The sequence below is a fragment of the Mastigoproctus giganteus genome, chromosome 4 (assembly GCF_048544385.1).
Source record: "Mastigoproctus giganteus isolate SK-2022 chromosome 4, ASM4854438v1, whole genome shotgun sequence".
NCBI classification, from domain to species: domain Eukaryota; kingdom Metazoa; phylum Arthropoda; class Arachnida; order Uropygi; family Thelyphonidae; genus Mastigoproctus; species Mastigoproctus giganteus.
The window spans coordinates 236,684,212-236,700,605 of record NC_143578.1 but is presented as its reverse complement, the minus strand read 5'-3'; the positions used below and the strand labels follow the sequence as shown (position 1 = coordinate 236,700,605).

General features: G+C 33.1%; 1 protein-coding gene across 6 annotated transcripts in view; it reads right to left on the bottom strand.

Annotated features, from left to right (window-relative positions):
- LOC150087516 (laminin subunit alpha lam-3-like) overlaps window positions 1-16,394 on the bottom strand; it is a 746,420-nt gene that overhangs the window by 19,412 nt on the left and 710,614 nt on the right. For all 6 annotated transcript variants that reach the window (XM_090371226.1, XM_090371225.1, XM_090371229.1 and 3 more), the window contains 2 exons: window positions 10,878-11,028; window positions 7,285-7,418 (listed from right to left, as the gene is read on the bottom strand). In XM_090371226.1, coding sequence (XP_090227352.1) covers window positions 7,285-7,418; window positions 10,878-11,028 — 285 coding nt within the window. The remainder of the gene's footprint in view (window positions 1-7,284; window positions 7,419-10,877; window positions 11,029-16,394) is intronic.

Sequence of the window (16,394 nt, the reverse complement as noted above, 5' to 3'; positions counted from 1 at the left end):
CTGCATTAGTTTCATGTTCTGAAAGTGAGGGTGCTGGGATGAATTGAGCAAGAGTCCACTCTGTATCTTACTTTTCTGTGGCTACCATAGTCGGTTTTTAGTAACGCTTACTGAGTGACATTCGCTTCTCATCTCAGCTGTACCACGTGACCTTCCTGTCAGTCATTATATATTTCCGTTCTCATCTAACTGGACTCCCAGTAGATGGTTTCATGAATTTTTTAAATTTTTTTATTTCATTCGTCATCAATCACGTAGACTATATGCTCTTGTATTTTTTTTTTCTAAAAAGTAACATACAGCATACATTAATCATAAATTTTCTTTCGTGTACATATGAATGAAAGCAGAATAAAAGAAATTCACAAAGTCGTATATTTCTTCAAAGTGATTGATATGAAAGGTCACGTGATATTGTTGAATTGGCAAGCGAATGTCATTAAGTAGGAGGTACTAACAATTCACTATATGGCCAGCGCAGCGAAGTTTGCGGTGTATGTATCGGCGAGAGCTGCAGTCGGGTAATTTTTGCAATTGCAGAAACAATGTCGAAGAGAAAGTGTTTAAGTATTAATGATAAAGCAAAGATTGTTATGATATTGACCAGGATTTTAAGTAAAAAAGATGTTGTAGAGAAATATGGCATACCTGCAAGCAGTTTATCTACGATTTTAAAAAATTGAGAATCAATTTTAAATGCAATTGTAGGAGGAGCAGACAAGAAGCGAATTAAGTTGTGTATATATGAAGATGTTGATAAAGCTGTTCTAAAATGGGTGCAAATGATATGTGAAAAGAATATACCAATATCGGGCCTAATAATTAAGCAACAAGCTCTGAAATTTGCACAGTCCCTTGGACATACAGAATTTAATGCGAGCACTGGGTGGCTAGATAAATTTAAGCACCACAGAATTGTGGAAAAGGTTATTTGTGGAAAAAGTGTTAATGTAAGCGAAGAAGATTGCAACAGTTGGAAGAACAATACCTTAAAGAAGATTTTGGAAGAATATGAGCATAAGAATGTTTTTAATGCTAACGAAATGGGTTTATTCTTTAAATGTTTACCGAATAGAACACTTGCTTTTAAGGATGATAAATGTTTTGGCGGAAAACAAAGCAAAGAAAGAATCACTGTGCTATTTGGAGCAAATATGACAGGAAGTGAAAAATTAAGACTTTTAGTCATCGGAATATCAAAAAACCCAAGATTTAGTGACATCGTTTGGACAAACGATGTCGCTGAATACACTATTCAAAATTGTTTTTCGAAAGCGGGATTTGTATTGAATACAGAAGTTGAACAACAACTGGACGAACAAGATGAATTGTCCCTTTCACAACTGAAAAACTTCCGGACATTATTAGAATTGGCCGGAAACATCGAAAATGAAATAACACTGGATAGTTATGTTTATGTAGATCACAGCAGAACATCCAAATGAAGATGAAATACTGCTGAACAGTGTTAGATGTGACCATGATCACGAACAAATTAACGATGATGCTGAAGACTCATCAGAACAACCCGTAGAAAAGCCAACTTGCGAAGAAATGATTAACACTTTTAAAACGGTTCATATGGGTTTACAGTTTTGTGAAAATGTTCCTGATAATGTTTTTAATGCTCTGAACAAATGTGAGGTTTTCTTTGAGAATCAGACAATTTTTTAATTGTACTGTGCAAAAGAAAATTACAGCTGTTTTTTTAATTTGTGATACTTACCGGCGAAAATTGTGTAAACGTAATTTAAATAATATGTTTTTGAAATAAAATACATTAAAAATAAATGTAGATTCGTTTTCATTTTCTAATTAGATAACAATTTCTAATAAAAAAGATATTCTCTGTATAACAAAATTTCTTTATAAAGAATTTTTACGCTGGATTTATCGAATTTGTTATAGGGAAGTTCGACTGTATATATATATATATATATATATATATTTTTTTTTTTTATAAAGAATTTTTACGCTGGATTTATCGAATTTGTTATAGGGAAGTTCGACTGTGTGTGTATATATATATATATATATTTTTTTTTTTTTTTTTTTTTTGCTATGTCTAGGATATAATGGTATCATTTGATATAGTTTCTCTGTTCTGAGGAGATGCTGATAAGTTCACTTGAAAGAAACAAGGTAACTCAATTATATACAGTTATATACAGAATTTATATAATTTATTCAACATATTCACCTTTCAACTCCACACACATTTTACAATGATGTTCATCATTTGTAATTCTCTCAAATAGAAATCAAAAGGCTGCTCCCCAAACCAGGCCACTGTTGCTCTTAGGGCCACATCATTTGATGTAAATTTGGTAATCTTTAACTATTTTTTTTTGGAAGAGGGAGTAACTGAAGGGTGCAAGATCTAGCGAATATGGGAGGATGATGAAACCAGAAGCCTAGTTCGACCGATTTGGCATGAGTCATGTGCCAGAGCATTATCCTGCAAAAACAGCACTTCTCTGGTGAGCTTTTTTCCCCTCTTCTGTTTATCCAAAAGTGATGAATAATGCTCACTAGTTACCGTTTTACCCTTTCCAGGTAGTCAATAAACAAAATCCCACCCTTGATCTTCCCATCAAGGGTGGGAAGTGGGTGCAGAACTTCTTTGGAACAATTGAAGGAGTGGGGCACAGTGCTGCCACTCCTTTGATTATTCTTTGGATCATAATGAAACAACCATGTTCACCCATGGTCATAAATCACACCAAAAAATCACTGACACCTTGATCAAAATGGTGAAGAATGGCAACTGAAAATAAGGCACGCTGTTACTTTTGACTGGCATTTGGACATTTGGGACCCATTTGGCAAAAAGCTTCAACATGTCCAAAATGTCATGAATAACATATCCAACACATTCTATGGACATGCCTAGAGTCTCAGCTATCCGTTTGGCACAAAATTCATCTATCAGATGGTATCATGGTGTGAATGGCATCAACATTTTCAGGCACTGAAACAAAAAAATTGTCTTCCTGTCTTCTCTGCATCTTCAGTGTAAAAAAAAAAAAAAAAAAAAAATTGAACCCCAGCTTTTAATGGTTTAAACAGCATAGGCACTGTTCTCCTAACATTGCCAGCATGTTGTCATGAATTTCCTTTGCTCTTTTCACCAGTAGAAACAGGTATTTTGTAACTGCTCTACCTTCAGTTTTACTGAAAGTGGATATTTTGGGCTGACATCCTTTCTTCAACCTATAAAAAAAAAAATACAAATGGGTACTAGAGTTTTATGAGGCAAATGGACTGTTTAAGATAAAAAGGTATACTCTTTCATAATATTATACCCTTTGTCCAAAAAAAATTTGGAAGTCATTTGGATCAAAAATTTTATTGTAACCCCTCATAATTTTTACCAGGGAGCTTTTGAATGAGAATAACAAACCGAGTGTCAGAACATTGGTTCAAAATAGCCATTCAGCTTTGATACTGTTATTCAACTTTGATACTGTTATTCAACTTTGATACGGCTGGAGATACTTTTATGTTTAACAACTCTTTATTTTAGCAGATAAATGGACATTCCATCCCCATAACTAATATAGCCATGGAAGAGCTAGAAGCAAGGATTCTCTCAATACCAGTCAGATTCTGTTGTCCTGTGTTTGTAGACATCCCTCACAACTCAGAAGCACTACTCTTCCAGTATCTTGTTACATTCAATTTACTATGGAGCCTGAGGTTGATTATACCTTCCTATTTTTAGATGTTATGGTTCAATGGAATAGCCTATGTCTGGAGACTTCAGTTTGTAGAAAGACCATGCATGTGAAGGCCAGTTCACAAACTAGAACTCAGTGTATGCATGTAGACAATTATATAGCACTTCTCCTATTTACATGGGAATGAATTCACTTCAATTCCCATGTAAACTGGAATGGAAGTGAATCAAAGAGGTGAGGTCAGACCTAATGGAATTCAGTTTTCCATCCCATATCCTAGATCATTTTGACCTTGATGGTCAAAGTGTGACCTAGGATACGGGATGGAAAACTGATGTTAAGATGTTATCCTGTTGGTTACTCTTCCCTTCTCGTATCTCTGAATTTTCTACAATTTTATACATTCCCACCTATTCAAGTATGTGAGCAGCTTGCCAGGATGCTGCACCATCACCATATTCAATGTATCCAACTTCTGGGAGACAGCCCAATCCAGCAATATATAAAAAGCATAAAGAAAAGAGGACCAGACCTAATCTGGTCCTCTTTTCTTTATGTGTACTGTGTTAGGAGCCTAGGAATGTTTTATACGTGGGAGACAGAAGGCACAGCAATTGATTATCTGAATGCAAAGCAGCAGCTATTCAGACAGTGAATTTCACTTGTTCCATCCTCACCATGAAATTGCTGGTATGAGTAGCATATTCATGTTTGTTTCTTCATTTTTCTTAATACTTATTTTTTTTCTCTTATGTCATAAGATGCCATATACAGCTATTGAAAATTAGTTGATGAAGAAGCATTTAGCTTTGAAAGCTACTCCATTTTAGTGGTTTTATATTTTATTTTCAATTCCTTTAATATTAATCCATATTTAATTCTTACTTTAATATTTTATGTGTTTATTTATTTTATGTGTTCAAAATAGCCGTTCAACTTTGATTCTTTGTGTGGCTGGAGATACTGTCATGTTTAACAGCTCTTTATTTTATTTCTATTTTGTTTAACAGCTCTTTATTTTATTTCTATTTTATTTAACATTTTTATTTTATTTCGTTTTACCTTGTAATGCATTACTCATATTTTTGAAAATTTCGCATAATTTTCATATCATCATCAAACTCTAAAGGTTTCACCTTGTCGCTGCAACCATACATCTCTGTCTTCTGCTGAATGTTTCATTTCCTCATCAGGTTTTCCAGAATTTTTTCCCTTGGTCATCCCCTTCCTTTCTTTCCCAATATTTTTCCTTCTGAGATATTCACTAAAAATTTGTTGTCTTAGGGTGTGTCCTAAAAATTTAGATTGTCTTTTTGCTGCAGTCATGAGTAGCTACCGATTTTCTTGCATCTCGTTCAAGACAGATTCGTTGGATCATCACTCGGTCCAGCTAATCCTCAACATCCTCCTCCAGACCTACATCTCCAAAGCCTCCAGTCTCTTGATATCTTGCTTGCATAATGTCCAGGTTTCACTTCCATACAGCAGCACACTCCAAACAAATGATTTAGCAAACTTTTTCTTGGTCTTCCTGTCGATGTGTCTGCTGGTTACTGAAAGCTTGCTTGGCAAGGGCAATTCTTCTTCTGATCTCTGTAGTGCACCAGTTGTCCTGGGTAATGAAATTCCCCAAATAACAAAACTGTTTTACTTGTTCCACTTTGTTGTTCCCCATTTTGATTTTGTTTGAGGTTCATCATTCTTGGTGATGACAAGTATTTTAGTCTTTTTGTATTTATCTTTAGATGTGAATCTTGTAGCCTTAATGATAGCCTTTCCAACATCTTACACAGCTCCTGCTCTGAATCAGCCAATAATGCTATGTCATCCGCAAATCTGATGCAGTGAATCTGTTGTCCATTAATCTTGATACCCTTTGCTTCCTGCTTCATTTTTGTTATGAATTCCTCGATGAACATGTTGAAAAGGTATAGGGATAAAGAGGAACCCTGCCTCACATCTCTCCTGATCCTTGCTTCCTTTATGGTACCATTAATATCTATTTCAGTACGTTGTATTTTGTACAGATGCAGGATAAGCCTTCTGTCTCTCCAGTCTAGGCCAAAGTTTTTCACGACTCTGAACAACTTCTTCCAATTTATGGTATCAAAGGCTTTTTGTATATCAACAAAAGCAATGTTTGTTCTCCTATTCATTTCCATTCTTCTTTCAAGGATTGTTCTCATTGCTAGAAGTGCCTCCCTTGTCCCACATCCAGTTCTGAAGCCAAACTGATCTTGATCGATGACCTTTTCAATCCTTTTCTTGATCCAGAATTTTCATATAAAAAGAGAAATATAAGAAATATAAAAATAGAAATAAAATCACTCTTTTAACATAAAAAGAGTGATTTTAAGAGTAATGAAAAGGATAGTTATGAAGAGACCATTCGGTGTCCATGACATATTTTTGTTTCTAAGTTTCAATTGTTTTGTTCGTCATTCATTGCTTGGTGGGATTGTATAAGACATCCAGTGGTACTTTGCTGGATAGGCAGTCAATGATCAAAATACTATCCTTTTTGAACTTAAGTGCTGATGTCCCTTTGCAGAGGTAGTGCTTATAAGTTCCTGGTTCCTTTTCAATTGCAAACAAAAGCAGTGCTAATTTTTGGTGGGTGTGGGCATGCATCTGCTTGGGCTGGAGTTCAAGCATTCGCACTGCTGTAGGCAAGTGTTGCTTTGTTTAGCCTTCCTTATTATATTTAAAATTTAGTATTAGCATTAGTAATGGCCACATGGTGCACGGAAGCCTATGGCTTATGCTGCACCAGCCAAGAAAAAAAAATACATAAAATAAAATAATAAGAATAAAAACAAATTTAATAATAATAATAAGAAAAAAAAATAATAAAAATTAATAAGAGAAAAGGAAATGGGCAACCTATGCATTTCCCTCCTCCCTTAGGTAATTATCCAGCTGACCTTTGAATTTCCCCAGACTGTCAGCCTCTACCACCCATGTAGGTAACTTATTCCAGTAATTTATTACTCGCTGGCTAAATAAATCTTCCTGCAATCCAGTCTAAACAACTACCCCTGTAACTTGAAATTATGGACCCTAGTTCTAGAATCATTTATAATGGTGAAAATTTCATCCTTATTCATTTTGCTTATGCCTCTCAGAGCCTTAAACCCCTCAATCAAGTCTCCTCTAAGGTGCCTAGTTTCCAAGCTCTGCAACCCCCACATATTCGAAGTCTCCTCAAATGGGTGCCCTTTTGCTGATTTCACCAGGCGAGTTACCTGTCTTTAGACCCTTTCAAGAAGAATGTCTTTCTTTACGTGCGGTTTCCATACTTGAATATAGTATTCAGTTTTATTAAAATTTATTTAATTTTATTTTTATGCTGGCTTGATACATAGAAGCATTCCTTGCCAAGTTTAACCTCAAAAACAGCAGCAGGAATTTTCTGCATTTATAACATGATTCAGTGTTTCTTCCTTTCATAACTCTTAGTAATATTACCATATCATTCCCCATATAGTGAAGATTGATTTTATTTTATTTATTGCTTTTCGTGTAATAGTAAATGTAATTCATGTTTGAAAATTTTCACATGATTTTAACATAGAAATATAAAATATAGAAATAAAGAACTTACACTTCCATTATATATTTCCAGACCTAAGGAAGGAGTTTCTTTAGTTTCAGTAAGACTAAGGAGAACACCATTAAGTCTTGTTGTTTTGAACTCAAGTTGAATGTCTAACTTCATTCCAATATTGAAATTATTGGCTGTTTGAATAAAATATGATAATTTTGTGACCAAGCATAATATATAAAACTAAGTTCAAAATTTTGTAACTTTATACAGATTCAAAAGACTATATTCATTTTTCAGTTAAAATCATCTTATCATAAAATAATTTTAAAATTAAACAAAAAAATCAGTAAAATTCCTACCCATTTGACTTTTTATTTTTTATTTATTTATTTTTTTTGGACTTTGTTATATGAAAATTTTATTTCACAATAGGTACCCTATATGTGAATTGTGTGCACAACCCATTTTGCCACCCTGTGTGAATGCACATCTTTCAGTCTCAATCCAGTTAAAATAGCAGAATCATTAAAACCCAGACAAAGGAGACAACTGCTGAATATTCTGTAAGTTTCAGAAAAGGCCCTGTATATCTCAGAGAGCTTTTAAATTCTATACAGTGGGATCAACTGATGATGGTACCAACATTGAATTCTAAATGGGAGGCCTTCAGCTTTAACTTAATATTTAACTTAATATTGGAGGCTACTAGGCTTTTCATACCAACTAAGAAATACTGTTCAAGGTTTAGGCCTAAATGGATGTCAGATGAATTAATGAGGCTCATGGCACAGAAGAAAAATGTATGGGATGCATATTAATTATCAGGCGACACAGCCTGATAATTAATATGCATCTGCCTATGGCACATATAAAATGTGCCATAGGCAGGCGAAGGTAGATTACAAGAAATCTTTGGCAAAGGATGCAAAGAAAAACAGCAAAGAGTTCTTTACTTATGTGAACTCTAGAAGGAAAGGGATGAATTAAATTGGACCACTTAACATAGATGGGTTGACTATTGATGATCATGCTCAGGTAGCTGATAAACTGAATGAGTATTTTGCATCTACATTCACAGATGAGGAGTTATTCAAGGAAGGGCATGTCAGAAGTTTATCAAACTTTAACAGGGAGCTAAGTGATTTTGTAATAACTGAGAGCAAAGTGGAGGAGAAATTGTTGAAGTTCAACATAAAAAGGAACCTGGGGTAGTCGAGATCTATCCAGTTATATTAAAGAAGGCAACAAAGAAGTAAGCAAACCCTTAGCCATAATTATGAGAGCTTCCTTGGACTCAGGGGAGGTCCCCATGGACTGGAGGTGTGCAAATGTATCACCAATTCACAAGGGGGGGGGGGTTCAAAAGGTGACACAAGTAACTATAGACCTGTTAGTTTAACTTGTGTTCTGGGGAAAATAATGGAGTCACTAGTTAAAGAAGCATTGGAGGATCATCTAGACAAGACTGCAGTAATAGTTAAGGCACACATGCGTTTGTTAAAGGGAGGACTTGTCTGACCAATTTGACTGGATACTATGATGTGGTCACAAATGAAATGGATGGAAAAAATAATTTTGATTTCATATACTTGAATTTCAGGAAAGCTTTTGATACTGTTTTCTGTTGTGTTTTCACATGTGACTGCTGTTCGTTAGCATTGCCTGTTATAAAGAAAGAAAAAGGAAGAGAAAGATAGCTATGGAGGAGTCACATAGGCTTGTACTGATAAAGAAAGAATCAGCTGTTTTAGTGTGAATTGTAATATTGTGAGAAAAGCTTCTTATTCTTTGATAAAGTTAAAATTATGGATATGAATCCAGTGAAAAGTTTTATGCTTAAAGAATTTTAACAAGTTTGAAAAATTAATAATTGCAAAAAATATTTAGCTTCAGTTAATGGAAATCAAACAGTTACCTTTTTTCCTGAATTTCAAAGGACTTTGGTGAACTGCTTAAGAGAAGATCCAAGATTGAACTTTTGAGTGTTTTTAATTTTCAGTTACACATTTAGTTGCCAGTTATGTTACAAGTCACAGGGAATTTAGTATTCCCAAAACTGTGAGCATAAAAGGATAACCAATGATCACAGTTAGAAATGCATGCTAATTTTAAATAATACTTTGACAAAGAAATACTTTCATTTTAATCTGATTGCGAGAGGGTGCAGTCCACTGTACAGAACTTGTGTTAATTTGGATTTTGAATTGTTCTACACAGAATATTTTGCTGATCCCCTTAGTTATAGTTGTATGTTTACTAATCATTGGGTTTGTTTTAGGATCATCTTTGTACCAGACTGCTTGTACACTATCTCTCTGTATATAGCATATCTGTCTAATGCAGTTTTACCTATGTAAAACAAGTGACCCTCTTGTTGTGAGTTACTAATTTAACATAAGCACAATGACAAGATGATAGAATAGTATGAAGTGGTTTTTATATTAACTTTTTTGATTTTTTTTTTTTTTTTTTGGGCTGGGGAAAGAGGGAGATAAACTGCACTTCCTCATTTTCCCACTTGCCAATAAGCAAGCAACATTTGATACTCTGATGAATTTAATATTCTTTCAGTACACTGAATGAATATCAAATTGCAGAAATAAAAAATAAAAAAAAACAGCCATAATAAGATACTAATGTTTGCTCCTGTAGCTGCTCATTATATGCAAGGTGTTAGGTCAGTTGTTTTCAACCGGGGCGCCGCGGCACCTTAGGGTGCTGCAACAACATTCCAGGGGTGCCACGTAATTTTAGTTTAAGTTACTTAAACTTATTATTTTTTTTAAAAAATTTATATATTCATTTCATTATAAAAAGGTGTATGGTATTTTTTATTTTGTGGTGATCTATAATTGATCTTTATTTAGTACCTCTATATAAAGAATAAACTTATACAGTATATATATAATTTGTGTTATGAATTGTAATTTTGTTTATAGTTATATAATTGTAATAACTATCATATAACATATTTTTTATATATATATATATATATATATAGAGAGAGAGAGAGAGAGAAAGAATCGGATCTAACAGGAAGAAAATTGAGTAGGGGTGCCGTTATTAAAAAAAAGGTTGAAAACCACTGTGTTAGGTGTTTCTAATTTATGCCAAAAAAATTATAAGGGTAGTTCTAAGGACCAAAATGAGTCTGACTTTGAACAGTTACAGAACCATGGTTGTTTTAATTTAAAGAATGGCCATGGAGTTTTGAATAGTAAAAAATAATCAAAATAAATAAGAATAAGCAGCAGATGCCAAGTAAAATGTTTATTATACTAGGTATCTGCCTGCTTACACTTATTATATTTTTATTGTTTCCCACTCAGAACTCCAGCCATTTTTTCAAAATTCAAACAGGCACAGCTCCATTCAGAATCATATATATATTTTTATTTATTTTGGCACATAGAACTACATACACCTATAATTTTGTTAGTGTGATTTAGAGATGTTCTGAGTAGGAAAGCAGCAATCTTAAACACTTTACTGGTATTATACTTTAAAAAAAAAAAAAAAAAAAAAAAAATATATATATATATATATATATATAAAAGTTCTTGCAGATAGCATATATTCAGAGGTTATTTTAAAAAATATAAAAAAACAAATGTCTATTCTTCAATAAATTGTTAAAATTATATATTTACCATAAATTGCATAGGCATCTCCACCAAAGTATGCTCCAATTTCAATTGTGGAAAAACATGTTCCAACACCATGAAGTTCACCACTAGCCAAATCAACATCTCTACTATTTATCTGAAAGTTTCTAATACACCCTTTGAAGCTTTCTAGAATCTGTAACATTTTAAAGTTTATTATGAGAAAAGACTAGTGGTTTACTATTAATTAAATATTTAAAGATTCATATCACTTAGATGAGTTATAGAATTTCTTAATTTCTTTCAAAGAAGTGATTCATATCACTTCTTTGAAATAACTTATATGGTTTTGAAAAATAATTAAAAAATATTATTATCACAAATATAAAAAAAAGTTTCACTCAGTGAAATTTTTATGATCAAAGAATTTAGGATATTAATTTTAAAATACATCTGGTATAAAATAATTCATACACAGACTGCCAATTCAAAATACGGGAGTTGGACAAAAATAATGGAAATACCTGCTATGAAGGTAGTAGTATCTGTGATGGATGTCTGTGTGACGTATTTATAAACATGCAGTGAGGGTTTTTTTTTTGTTTTTTTTGTTTTGTTTTGTTTCTTTCAGGTAGTACTGTCAAGAAAAGACGATAAAAGCTGATGTTTATTTAGTGGTGATATAAAGACATGGTATATGTGAAGAAAACAGCCAATATCTAACTTTCAAAGAGGTTAAATTGTTGATGCACATTTAGCATGGGCATCGGTGAATAAAAAAGCTGATTTGTGTAGTATACCCAAAGCAACTGTATCAAAGGTGATATCTGTATTCACCATTTGGTAAATAGATATCAGGGTATCAAGTGGAAAAACAAAATCTGATAGGACAAATTGAAAGACTGCTGGATACTGAAAGGACTGTAACCCAAAAACAAAACTATTGCCTCAAAAATAACTGCAGAACAATGTGTGTCTCAACAATCCAGTTTCTAGCAAAACAGTTCAGTGAGAACTTCATAAAGCTGAAATTTATGGCAGAGCCACTGTAGCCAAGCCACTATTACTAATGGTAGTACTAGAATGAGGATGCAATAGTGTAAGGCAGGGGTCCCCAAACTTTTAGAGAAGTGGGCCACATGAATTTTTGAAATATTTGGCAGGCTGGAGAAAATTCCTAATTACTGAACACTATATTCAATCATATTTATGCAGACAAATATGATTGACACAAATATGATTGACACAAATTTTATACTACCTGCATCTACAGATTCAAAAATAAATCAATGGATATGTAATATAAAATATACCAGTTTGTTTATATCACATTTTTATTATTACTTATTTATTGTACTAATCACAAAAATACAGTCAGTAATACAACAAAATTATAATTAATGTGATGAAGGTGGTTGTAGAGTGCGACTGGGTTTCGTAATATCGGGTTTCAAAGTACTAGTTCCAATTCTTAAAAAGTCATGTAAATGCAGGTCAGTTAGAAGTGATAATACTTTTATTTTACATATTTCATTTTTAAAAAAGGTCTGCTCACATATATATGTACTTCCGAAAAATTGATGTTAACCTTTCTTGCAAAATTTTTAATTTTTGGATAATCTGACTCGGATATTGTTGAATTAAATTGAATTAGATTTTCAATTTTTAATATTATCTTCAGTGCATCATTAGATTGAAGATCTACCAAATCTAATTGTAAATTCTCACCAACATTGTCAATGGGTATGTCAAATAGATTTTGAAAAAGTTTAAACACCTTTGAATTATTTTTAAAATCAGAAAATCTATCTGTAAAATTTTCCTGCAACAAACTAACATTTTGAACAAAATTTTCAGTGAAAAAATTATTCCCAAGTAGTTGACTTTAAAATAACTCCAGTTTTGTTTCAAATGCTTTGACATTATAATATAATTCATTGATAAGTTTGTCTCATCCTTCTAGTTTTATATTAAGAAAATTCAGGCGTTCACATACATCTGTTAAAAAGGCAACATTCCACAACATTAGAGATCTGACAGTTCCAGAACAGGTTTCAAATTTTCATTCATAAATAGATCTATTTCAATTCTAAGTTCAAAAAGCCACTTCGACACATTATCGCAACTCAACCATTGTACTCAGTGTGGTACAATAAATCGCTGTATTCAGCCTCAATTGTTTCAAGAAAATTTTTGAATTGCTGATGATTCAGACCAGTCTTGTGAATAAAAATTACAGTTGACATGACTGAATCTATGCCCAAAAAATTTTCTGCACAAAGACTGCTGGTGAATTATACAAAGAAATTGCATTGGTTTTTTAACATTTTTATTCTTGATATTTATGAAGCTGACCCACAAACCCAATTTTAGTACTGACCATATTTTAGCACCATCCATTGTAACCACTGATAGCAAATTCCAATTAAATTTAAGGCCGTCAACTGTTTCTGACACACTTAAAAATATATTTTCGCCTGTTGTATCTTTCAAGCTTTTTAATGCAAATAGCTCTTCAGTTACTTAAAAACTTTGATTTACACCTCGGATATAAATTAGTAATTCAGCTGTATGGCTTGTATCTTCACTCCACTCTCATCAACTGCTATTGAAAATGTGAATTCACAAACTTTTTCTCGTTACAATTGACGAAGATAAACTTACAGACAAAATTCTTTACTTACTCAGGACATACTTCTTCTGCAATGCATGCGTTTTTCATGCCATGGCATGGCGCCTCCGTAGCCAGGTGGGAAGAAGCAGCAGTGCATAGCACACACTTCTAGATTAGACCGGGGTTCGAGCCCATCACCACCAAATACGGAGGATGCGGAAAGGTCAGGGAATGACCACCACATATCTCGGAGCAATATGGCCTTAGTTGCTAATGCTCCTAAAAACCAAACAATGCCATGGCATGAAAAATGAATAAGAAATTTAAGTTTTCTAATAAAATATGAAATAAAAATTAATGAATTTAGAGATTTTGTCAAAGACAGTTTATCTTTAAAATTGAGTGAAATTCTCTTTTCAGAAATATCCTTGAAACCATTGCGATTAGCAGTGCTGAAGCTGAGCAAGCTTTCAGTGTATTGAATAATACTGTGACAATAAAAAGAACATCTTCCACAATTAAACACGTTACAGATATGATGACCTTAAATCTAAATGGAAAACCATTGCCTTGATTTGATCTAGATCGTTACATCAAATCTTTCCTCCGTAATCATCACTCAGCTATTGAGCAAAGCAGAAGATCGACAAAACATATTAATAAAGAAGTAAATTGTATATGCCAATTTTTAGAATAAATTTTTCTTGAATATTTGTGTAATAATTTTTTTCATGTAATCTGTGATGATGGTACATTTTCTAGAATAGGTTGTTTTATTTGTTTTTATATTGTAGAATGTTTTGTGATAGTTTTTATCTAAAAAGTTAGAACGCAAGATATCGTACTAGTCATGAAAAATGCATCGTATGCTCTAATCACACTATTAGTGAGTGCTCAGTACAGACTAGTGGTTGTGTGTGTGCGTGTGTCGGCGCCTCCGTAGCCAGGTGGGTAGGAGCAGCAGTGCGTAGCACATGCTTCTTGATTAGACCGGGGTTCGAGCCCATGAGCCACCAAATACGGAGGATGCGGAAAGGTCAGGGAATGACCACCGCATATCCCCGGAGCAATATGGCCTTAGTTGCTAATGCTCCTAAAAACCAAACAACAACAACAACTAGTGGTGTGAGCGTGGGAAGCAACTCTGGAAGATGACATCACTTCTGTGACCAATCAGATTTACTCAGTAGGTACCCTGAAGGATGTTTCACAACAAAAAGTCTGCAAAACTGCGAGCCCATTGTTAAAATATTCACAGCTTATCACTGAGCTCAATTCTGATGGAATCCTTTTTCCTACTTAGATTACACACATGGAAGGATGCATAAATTCAAATTGTGGAAGGAAGGATGGTTACAGGCTAGATGTGTAGAAATTTGCCTTCAGCCAGTGGGTAGTTGATTAATGGGACAAATGTTCAGCATGGTGTTGCAGAAGTGGAAAGTTTCAATAAATTCAAGGAAAAACTAGACAAACTATTAGAGGGGATGGATAGATGATATGGAATTTTTTTTTAAGCTGATGCTGTATAAGTTTATTTTCTTGCATTACTACTAATGTGTCTTTATATTTTGCTTTCAGAAAAATATAATAGGCATCATGACTAGGATAGGTATATTTCATTTAAAATAACTTTAACTAAAATAACCGTCCATTTTTGTCACAGTATGAAAATGATGGAACAAAATGTTTAAATAAGTTGTCCTACCTGTTTCATATATCTTGGTGCTATCCGCCATACATTTCTCCTGATTGTAAGCAATTAAAAAGATAATACACAAAATACTTATAAAACAATATAATCATTGTAGATGTTTCCCTAATAAATATTAACTCAACATGATAGACAGAATTATTGTGTTAACCTTTAGTGAACATGAGAGACTAAAAGATTTTAAATTATTTTTATTATAAAAATATAACTGAAACAAGGTATGCAATCAAACCATATTTTAGATTTCTTAACTGAATGTATATTTGCCAATGATTAGAAATCAGAAAATTTTTAATACAGATTAATTTTCAGTAAGAAGAAATGTAAAAGTTTTGCGAAAAGTACATTTTAATGAGAACTGCAATATATACTTTAGCCCTAGTCAAATTAGGCCTAGATTAGGTCTAACTAATCAAATTATTAGTTAGGCCTAATCATTTGATTGTATTAATTATATCAACAGCAAAATTTTAAAACCATTGGAAATACTGATGATTTTATTGCTACTACTTACCTACAATATTTAAAGTTGATAAAATTAAATTTATATATGAGAAAAGATACACACACTACTTTAGTTTAACCCAGCGATGCACACTGGCATATGCAAAATGCTTGAAAATGAAAAAACTTTAAAAAATTTAAGTTGCCATCAAAGGGACGTGTGAATTTTAATAATCATTTAGCATAGTTTTGACTTTCAGTCTGTATCCCTGATTTCATTGGAATTTGAGAAGTAAAAAATCAGATCTGAGTTGTAATGTTTCTGCTTATGCCTATGCACCAATTCATGCAATAATAGGCTTACGCATTTGTTGAGAACACTTTTTAATAAAAACATATGGCTGGAAAAATTACTTCTAGAGGGACGTAGATGTCTAACATTAATAATTTTCAGTTTTGATCTCATATCTTACATGTCATTGTTTCAGTTTGAAGTGATAAGTTGGATTTTAATTTTCTGGTGGCTAACAGAATTTAGATAAGTTTTTGGTCAACTGTTGGTGAATTTTACATTCTGTGCAGCTGATCATGTAAGTGGAGTTTTTATTTTAATTTTTTAAGTCTTGCCATTTTTTTTAATGCTAGTGCTCAGCTGGCACACCAAATACAGCAATCACTAATGGGCTGTTGATATGACGTGAAGTTTCTGAACATGTCAGCACTTTGATTCTGTATGTGGCTCTCATTATTGCCCACAAAACTAAAATAGTAAACCTTCATAATTATATCA